Source organism: Phascolarctos cinereus, unplaced genomic scaffold (genome assembly GCF_003287225.1).
Source record: "Phascolarctos cinereus isolate Bilbo 61053 unplaced genomic scaffold, phaCin_HiC Scaffold_3;HRSCAF=262, whole genome shotgun sequence".
Lineage (NCBI taxonomy): Eukaryota > Metazoa > Chordata > Mammalia > Diprotodontia > Phascolarctidae > Phascolarctos > Phascolarctos cinereus.
In genome coordinates, this window is record NW_027555736.1 from 25284847 (window position 1) to 25294704 (window position 9858).

General features: G+C 39.8%; 1 protein-coding gene across 5 annotated transcripts in view; it reads left to right on the forward strand.

Annotated features, from left to right (window-relative positions):
• REEP3 (receptor accessory protein 3) overlaps positions 1-9058 on the forward strand; it is a 93184-nt gene extending 84126 nt beyond the window's left edge. For 4 of the 5 annotated variants that reach the window (XM_020998168.2, XM_020998170.2, XM_078150741.1 and 1 more), the window contains 2 exons: positions 4255-4409; positions 5233-9058. In XM_020998168.2, coding sequence (XP_020853827.1) covers positions 4255-4409; positions 5233-5289 — 212 coding nt within the window. In that variant the 3' untranslated portion in view covers positions 5290-9058. The remainder of the gene's footprint in view (positions 1-4254; positions 4410-5232) is intronic. The other variant, XM_020998169.2, reaches the window with a different exon arrangement.
• The last annotated feature ends 800 nt before the right edge of the window (positions 9059-9858 follow it).

Here is a 9858-nt window from a genome sequence, read left to right on the forward strand (position 1 = left end):
ACCACATTGCAGGCTGGCTTCGGTGACAGCATGGGCCAGTAAGCATCCCCTAAGGGATTCCTCCTGCCCTTCCCCTCCCCATTCTAGAAGACACAGATGGGCTGCCAACTTAGAGAGAGATTTGCATTTGGAACAGCTTGGGAATGGTGTCTCCAATCACGCTGTTTATACTTCTGTTTTTTACAACATTTAAGGAATTTTCTGCTTAGGCAACCTTCATACTTTGCTAGTTACAAATAATGACAAATTAGTTCATTTAATAATGTGTGGATTTTTGGGTAATGTAATGGAGAAGATAAATCTAATTAAACATGGGATCACCGTATGAAATGCTCATTGGGTCTAATTGTTATAAATAGCATGGGAGCTGAGACACAAAATAGTAATAAAAAAAAGTAAGCATCCAGGTCACCCAAGTTCTCGGGGCTCCAGGCCGTGCTCTGAGATGGTAAGATGCTGAACACTCGCCTCCCTGCATCTGTTGGCAGAGGGAGTTCTTCATGGGGCGCCCCTTCACAATGGAGATACAGGGCAGAACCACATGTGCACATACACACAGACATGCATACACATGAAGATAGTTCCTACAACTGATAAAATACTTCTGAAATTAAGTCACTTGCAATAAATAGTACTTAATTCCATGGGGATCATTTGTAACCAAGCCTTTATTTTTCATATAGTGATATTTTAGATCCACGGTCTCTCAGAGTTGGAAGGGACTTCCATAGCCATGGACTAGTCCCATCTGTACCTGAGCTAAGATTCCTCCTGCAACATTCCCCTTATGCTGAGGAACCCACTCCTTCCTGAGGCAGTCACTCCACATCTGGAGGATTGTAATTGTTGGGAGTTTTTCCTTGCATCAAGCCTAAATCTGCCTCTCTGACATCCAACTTCCACCCTCTCAGGCTAAGCAGAATGCAGCTAACCCCTCTCCTCTACTTTATAGTCCTCAAAGCTTAAAGATCGCTCTCCTCCTCGGATGACCTAGACAAAATGTGTCCAGCTTCTTCCACCAATTCTCGTGTGACATGGCCTTCCCCATCTTGACCGCCCTACTCTGGACAGCCTCCAGCTTATCCACTTCCTTCTTAAAATGGGCCCACAACTGAACAGATACTATCTCACCAGTGCCGTGTACAGTGTCCAAGAGTCTCTGGACTTTCAGCCACTCTTAATGCACCCCAAGATCCCGTTAGGTTTTTGGCTGCCATATGTCACTGTCGATTCATTGAGGCTGCAGTTCATTAAACCTCACAGATTTCATTCCGCCAAACTGCTTTCTAACCAGGCTTCCTCCGTTTGGGGCTTGTGAAATGTTTTTTGAACCCACAAGTAAAATTTTACATTTACCCGTATTTTGTCTTCTTCACTTCAGCCTAGGATACCAGTGCTGTTTAACATATAAATGTTTCACATAAAAATAAACATATAACTAAAAGAACAGAAAGTTCCTCACATCTTAGAATACTGTCTGTCAGCTAGCAGTATTAAGTGCTCAGTATGTGCCAGGCACTGTGTCAATCGCTGGGTTTACAAAGAAAGGCAAAAGAAAGTCCCTCCTCTCAAGCAGCTCACAATCTAGAAACAACGCCCCGCGGGGTAAATTGGAGAAAATCAGCAGAGAAAAGACACTTGCGTTAAGGGGGACCAAGAAGGGGGGATTTTAGCTGAGACTTGAGGAAGTGAGGAGGCAGTGATAGGGAGGGAGGATGTTCCGAACCTGGGGGATAGCCAGTGAAAGTGTCTGGAATGGGGGGATGGAGCATCTTGGGAAAGGAGCCTCAAGAGGCCAGTGTCACTGAGTCAAGGTGAATGGATGAGAGTAAGGTGTAAGAAGACTGGAAGCATAGGGAGGGGCCTTAAAAGCCAAGCAGAGAGTTTTCTGTTTGATCCTAGAGGTGATTACTCCTGACCAGGAGCCCCTAGCAGTGATGAGATAGAGGGGATGGTGGGGCATGACATGGTATCCATCTCTAGGGCTGGCTTTTCTGGCACTTTGGGTCCTGGGATCCTCTGAACCCTCCCAGATCTGCTCTTCCCAAATCTCATGTACATGTGACACTGTTTGGCTTTCTTCTCTGTCACAAACTCAAGAAAGGACAGAGTGATCACTTCCCCCAAGGTTTTCATCATTTCTGCTCTATCCACCAGCTCGTCTTTCTTGGTAGGAATTAGCTCAAGAATGGAATTTCCCTTTGTTGCTTTCTCTGTCTTTTGAAGAATGAAATTATCATTAAAGCAAGAAATGACTAGCCTCTGTGCTCTGGTCAGAATGACCCAGCAGACACTCCTCCATCGCTGACACAGCATGCTTCTCCAGTAACCTTTCCATCCCTTTCTGTCCAGGTGACCTAGAATGTTCTCCAGCAGCACAATTGCTCCTCCTGCCTCTGTCAGCCTTTTTTCTTTCCAGGCAAGGTGGAGTTCGTTCTTTTAAGAGAATAAGCCATGCAACAACAGCCAGAGGATAAAGCAGTCATGATAGAAAGGAGATTCAGATTTCAAATCTGGTCAGAGGATGTTTTACAAATTCTTGTAATGGGTTCTTTCTCGGTTCCTTGGAGAGGGAAAAAAATCATACATGATCCAAACCGTCTTACAAAGAGTCACCAAATCCTGAAAAAAAAAAATGTTCCTCTCCTATGGATTTTTGTTCAAGTTCCCCTAAGGCAGGAGGAAGAGAAGATGAAGCATTTTTGCTTTTTTCTCCTAAGCTATTTCCCCAAAGCTCAGACCAATAAGAGAATATTTCTTTCATTCTTCTCTTCTGAGCTTTCCTTTCCTGATCCAGCCTCCTGGCCCTGAACTTTGGGCTTCCCATTCTTTCAGTCAGTCCTTCTTTTACCCTCTAGTCCATAGTCAGTCTCTCTTCTTAGGCTGCTTTTGGCCTCTGCAAAAGAAAGGCGCTTCTCTCCTTGAGCTCTAGGCCTGTTCTTTCTGGTCTTGGCTGATATCCCTCAGCTGCATGGCCAGTGTACCAGGAGAGGCCTGGCCTCTCTCTTTCTTGCTCTTAGGCTCTTTCAAAGGCAGTTTTTGCACTACTCTGGATGAACTATCCTAAATTCTCTGTACCCTTCTTTCTTTTTCAGTTGAAAACATGATTTTCTAAAAGGTCCTGGTTAGGACCTTTGGGAAAAGTCAACTGAAGAAGGTTCATCTCAGTAGGGTTTCTGTTTCTTTAACATGTTACTGCCTTAAAAGCTGAGCCTTTCAGCAACGCAGTGTTCAAGGTGGGAAAGCACGTGATAGGGGGCCTGGTTCCTTCAAATTAGTATCAGGTAATTTGCTCTGTGGTACTAAAGAGCTTTAAGGGGCTGCGGCAAATAAGGTAATGGATAGCACAATGGTACCAGGGTCATTTGGCGTGGGTGATAGCTAGCTGATTTCCTAAGATCAACTTCCTTCCTAACTTAATCATGTCTATTGTCTGAAGACAATTTCTGTGTTCTAGACCCAAAAAAATATAATTGATTTTCATTCTACTCTTTTTAACTCACAATTTTTAAAAGGTTTTATGAGATAAAACTAAAACTTTCCCAATTGTGTTTTCCTGTCTTTTTATTTTTAAATCAGATCTGTGGGATTATGATTTCACCAGGGTAGGGAGTTCCCAGTAAGGAAACCCCCCCCCTCTACCAATGCATATTGGCACCTCCTCAGCAGTTGAGAGCATTATCACTTATGGCCCGAAGGGATCCAGTGCCTTGCTGAAGGTCCCACCACTAGTGGGTATCAGAGGTGTGACTTGAATCCAGATCACCCTGATGGGAATCTAAGGCCTGTCATCTATTTGCTACATTCAGCTGTATCAGAAAATGCCTTAGTCTATTGCTTTTTCAAACTTTATGTTTGGTATAAATTTGGTATAAATAAACAAATAAACCATTAATTGAGCACTCTTTTTGGGTAAAATCATGCTTTAGATACTTTGGGGAAAACAGAAGACTTCTTGGACCCTTCCCTCAAGAAGCACATAATCTATGGAGAGATAAAACATGAACAAAGCGATTCCAACATAGCATGTATAAGTGAGCCAGTCTAAGCTCTAAATTACTGCTGCAGGAAAATACAGGCAAGGGGTACCTGAGGCCAGGCATTAGCCAAGCCAGACTTTCCAGATGAGCTTGATACAGTGAACAGTTCTCACTGGAGAGGAGTAAGGGAGTTATGCTGTGAGAGTGGGGGAGCAGGAGGCGGCGATGGCAGCATCCCCCTCTCAAGACTTACTGTCTTTGTCAACATGTTCAGGTTACAGAATTCCCTCAAAAGATGGAGATGAGAAAACAGACGAAGATGGTGATGGGCCGTATTCAGACGATGAAATGGTAACACACAGAGGCCTTCGAAGATCGCAAAGCATGAAGTCTGTGAAGACTGTCAAAAGTCGCAAAGAGGCCAGTCAAGTACAGTATTTATTGTCCTTGATTAGGATTATGTGACTTTTTTGCAGTGTTATCTTAGAGAACTGTTACCCACAAAGAAAGACCAATGAAAATTTGATATAGTAAATAGGAGAGCAGATTTTATGGAAATTGGAATTTTGAAGAGTTCAAGAAATTCAGAATAGAGCAAACTCCTCACTATGCAGTAAGATGCTGGATGGGGAATGGGATGTTCCAGTTAATCAGATATTCTAGTGAGCAGAATTACCTACCATATCTGGCCAGAAATGACCCTGCACAAAACACAAGAAGGCAGCTGCCAAAAGGCAAACATGGCTGACTTGGTAACAGGCCTTCAAAGATGAGAGGTGTTAACGTACGCCGAACACTTCCACCATGCTCAGTAATTAGTGACATCACAGGGCAATGGAGAATCATTTAGTATATCAAGATCATCATTCCACAAGCCAAAGAAAAATGCAGAAGCACGTTCATTGGCTAGAGGACCAGGGACTGGAATTTTCTATGACAATCCCACTACCCCTGGGATTATACTTGTCATTGTTCCACCATGATTCAAATTACGTTTTTAAGGAGTTTGTACTGTGTTTTATATGTATGCATATCTGTGGGATAATTGAGACATAAATGTTTTACCAAAAAAAAAAATCTGATGAAATGATGGAGCCTAATAGAAATGAATATCTTACAATGTGCATGACTTAATGTTATACTGATTTAAAGTCAAATGCTTAGCAGTAAAAGTTGGGGTTTCAAGTAGCTATATTTAATAAGCTATAACCAGTGACTAATTTATAATAATATCTTGTGTTTCTTTCCTCAGGTACGATATGGCTCATTAAAATATAAAGTGAAGAAGAGACCACAGGTGTATTTTTAGTTGACCAGATATCTCAGAGTAAACTGCTGTAATGCAATAACTTGATTTCAATACATCACATGTTTGTCCATTTAAAATAATTCCTCAAGGAACAGTGATGATAGGATGGATAGCAATAGCTTTTATCTGTTAAGTACATGGGTAGCTTTTATTTCTCTAATTATTACTTAATATTCTCAACTATTAAAAGCTATTTATATAAACTGTACTTCTTTAAACTCTGAAGATAAATTACAAGTGATAGAAAATGTTACCCCTTTTTAAGTTGGTTAACACTAATTGAGTCTTTGCTGTACAAGGCAAAAGCACACACACAAAAAATTTCTTTAGTGTACTTGAAAAGAACATTTTTCTGGTTCAGGAAACTTTACAAAGCCTTTATGGTTATTGTAATTTGCTTACCTCCATTTGTGCTATGTAAATTATATAATGAGTCATGAAAGAGACCAGTTTATTCTAAATTTGTGCATTGGTACAGTGAGCACAGAAGGAGAGAGAATAAGTTACATTTTATATATCCTTGGAAATTTTATTTTTGTAAGATTTTCAGGTCTCCTAATCCTCACCAAGTTTTAAAACTCTGATATGAAAACCAGGTATCTACACCCAGCACTTTCATACCTATACAGCTTTGCACACTTAAAATTGTTTACTTATTTACAGCTGTACATTTTTTTCTTTTATTGAAACTATTTTCACCATTCTTTGTCTCATTTTGCCACGTCATATATATGCTTTATTCTCTTTAATTTTTCTTCCTATGGGTTTAGTTCTTTAAATGTATTTTGATTTTGGAAAAATGAAACATAGCTGACCTTTTCATTAAATATCCGTTTTAGGTTTTTAAAATTACTCTACCTTCTCATGAATGAGAAGCAATGTGTGACTGATATCTACTTTTGCATTTGCAGTTCTGTTTTGCAGTTAAATATAATATGTTCCTATTAATAATACTTATTAAGCTTTTTAGTTTTAAAGACAATACTAGCTTAAATATAGTATGGTAAGCAGTCCAACACTGCACCCTAATTTCATGAACCGTCTCAAAGCTTGAAGCATAAATTATTGGTTTTATGTGAATCTCAGTGATCGATTTTTGAGTCTGGCATCGGCTGGCTCCATTTCATTTCTGGCTAAGATATCTCCCCTGAGGATGAGGACATCGCAATGGGAAATATAAGGATTGTTATCTTTTTTTCATCTGAAAAACCATTTCTATCTGAGGAAAATGTATCCTAATGAGTCTTCTTTTAGCAAAAGGTTTGGGGGTTTAAATTATTGAGCCTTGAATAATGGACTCTTAGTATTACGTACCTGAATTGCTTTCTTCACATTGAAAACCAAAGTCTTTTGAATGTGATTCTGTGTAATTTTTTTTTAGAGCCAAAGTCTTTTGACTATGAAACAATATGTGTTTTTTGGAAATTGGATCTTCACCTCAAAGAACTGGTGACCATTTAGTAATCAGGAAATGGAGATTTTAGAATATCTCATACATGAATTGCAGATAGGATTATATTTGTTCAGAAGTTGTATTCTGATATCCTACTAGTTCTCCCCGACTCTTGCACTGCTCTTCCCCTAAAAAAGTCCTTTTGTCCTCTGCATTTCTTCTGGAATAGGGGTGTTCCATTGGTGGGAAGAGGAAGGTTTGCTCGGAAATCACATCTTTATTGACACATGGTACATTTCCTGTTGATGCCCTTTCTACTCCTGCTGATTAACAGAAGGCAACAATTAGTAACTCTCTTTCCCCCCAGAATTAGCTCATAAGAGTGACTACATAAGCATCTTCTCCTTGATTATTTAAGAGAATTCACCACTTTCTCTCCTGAATCACTGGGATTTATGATCACCAGCTCTTCAGGGAGAAAGCTTTGTTTACATGCTTATAGTGCTGGCCTAGTTCATGCTGGTTAGAGAAAAGCATGGCATTTTTTTGTGCACAAAACTGTCACTGGTCATGACGGGTCATCACTCCTGAATTCCATGAAACCTAGAAGAGTGTGCAGATTGGCTTTGTGTAGGCCGTGTTATGACTAAACCCACAGCGTCAGGCTGTAGTGTAGTCTTTATCTTACTGATCTTCCATCAAAGGATAAAATCTTGTTCAGCAGGAAAAAGGCAAAGGCACTTCCTAACTTGAAGGGAATGTCATCCTCTTGGGAACCTGAATTTTTTTCTACAATCATAGATCCAAAGTGAAGGTTAGAAGTAGAAGTCTTTTGGAATTATAAAGAAATTAAAAAAATCCCTCTTCCTCTTAAAGGATTTCTGGTCCCCATTTTCAGAGGATACAGATCACATCACCATTTGCTCTGTGGCCTTCTTTATTCTCTCCACTTCCTCTCCCCCTTTCCCCTGTTACTTGCTTTTGGAATATTTTTCTTAATGCTTCTTCTTTAATCAGTTCCCCCCACCACCACGACCAATTATACTTGTGTTTTGTAGTCCAGTCTTCTACGAGATTCTAATTTTTTTTTAAACATATCCCTGTCGTCTCCTTTTCCTTCATTACCAGAAAATTCCCTTTTGTTCACTGTATTCTGCTCTTAAATCTTAAGGGAGATGGTGATCACTTATTGAGTCAGGGTGCCTTGTCTCTGAGTGGCACTGCCAGGAAGCCGCTCTACCAGCCTGTGCCAGAGGCACCTAGCGGCCAGCCACAGGTGCCCTTACCTATTTGTAGCACGTCTTCTGTAACCAGATAAGTTTATCTGTTCATATTTTGTTAATGTTATGGAATTAGTTTGTCATTAATAAAAATTAGGTATTTCCAGAGTTTATTCATAGTAGCAGGAATTTATCACTTACCCTTGCAACCTGTAATATTTTTCTTTTCAAGTGAGCCAGAAATGTCTAATATGGACAAAAATGTGTTTGTGTGTGTGTATACACATGTACAAACATGTTCAATACAGTCAGACCCTCCCTGGGGCCCTTTCATATGTACCATATACAATAGATTTTGGTTAGAGAATGATATAGCCATCGTTACCAGCCATGATTACTTGACCATATTTTATTGGTTACATGTAACAAATTTTTTAACATTTTCAGGGAACTTAATCCGTATGTCACCACCAAAGATTTCTGCAGTGTTTTGAATTATGTAACAGAAGTAGCTGAAAAACACAAATTAACTGAAATGTGCTTTCCTTTTTTTCTTTCTTGACTAAAGCAATTTGCTCCTCAAAAGTGTATGAACTTTGTTTTGTTGAACATTCATTTCCATCAAAACATCACTCACCAGGTCCCATGCCTATTTTAATTAGAATGTCTTCTTCCAAATTCTAATTTTGATCATCTTTATCAAGAGAATTCTAAGGAAAAAGCACATATTGAAAGCAAAATAACCAGTGTCTCTCTATACACTGAGTAATTCATTTATAAAACAGAGATGCAGTTGTTGAGAATTATGCTACTTTGTAGCATGCATGGCGTATTTTAAAATAAATACTTTGTTGTTATTTAAAACTAAACCTTTCTCTTTTTTTTCACATTTAAAAATGTTTAAGTTAAAATATTTTCAGGATTTAACTCCTATGCTAAGTGCCCCTGGATTTAATGTAAGAGTTTTTAAATTTTTACTGTTTAACATTTCCTACTCTAATACTTTTAAGAAACTGTTTAATAGCTTGAAGAAAAATCTTATTGCATATTTTGTCAACTTTTGTAAATTGTATATTTAAACACAGTGTTGTGGGTATTTTTCTTATTCTGTGTGATTTTTAAAAAATTTAATAAACTTTAGATTTATTAGTGATAAGCTGAACATTTCTTTTGTCAAATCGCCCCTCTACGACGACGCGGTTCAGCATATGCTTTAGGTGACCTCCAGCATGCACTGTATGCTGGTCCTCCAGTCTTTTCTTGACTCCAGCACACTCCTGACTAGCTTTTACAAGCTTTCCCAAGCCCCAGCAGACTTGGCCTCTCAGCCCCTTTCTTTCATTAGATGACCTGACCATCTTCACTGAAAATATTGAGGCTGTCCATTTTGAATTCCCTCATCTCCTTGCCTCCATACCTCTAAACATTTCTCTACATTCCCTATTCCTCTCATCTTTCTCGAGTATATCAGAATCTCAGAATCGGCAGGGTCCTCAGAAGGACAGACCAGAACAAGAATCCCTTCTATGGCCTAACCGAAGACCTTCGGCGTGGGGAACCCATTTCCACTCCCTGGACCAGCCCCTTCTTTTGCACAGGCCCCAGTCTATATGAAGACCATGCACCAAGAATCATTCCTCTGAACTCTCTGTGGCGCAGTGTATAGAGGGCTGGTCCTGGATTCAGGAAGGCTGAAGGTCAGATTCTGCCTCCGCCTCTTACTGCCTTTGTCCCTGGGCAAACTCCTCCGTTTTCTCAACTATTAAATGGGAATAATAATGGTACCTACTTCAAAGCTTTGTTGTGTTAACAAAAGACCCCCAGGCCCATAAAGGGACCTGAAATGAAACCAAGAACAGCCACAGATTGCAAAGCTTTATTGGCTGAGAAAAGGATTGCAGAGGAGAGAAGATCCTACTGGGGAGCAGAGAGGGAGAGAGAGTTCTCAGCTGCTCA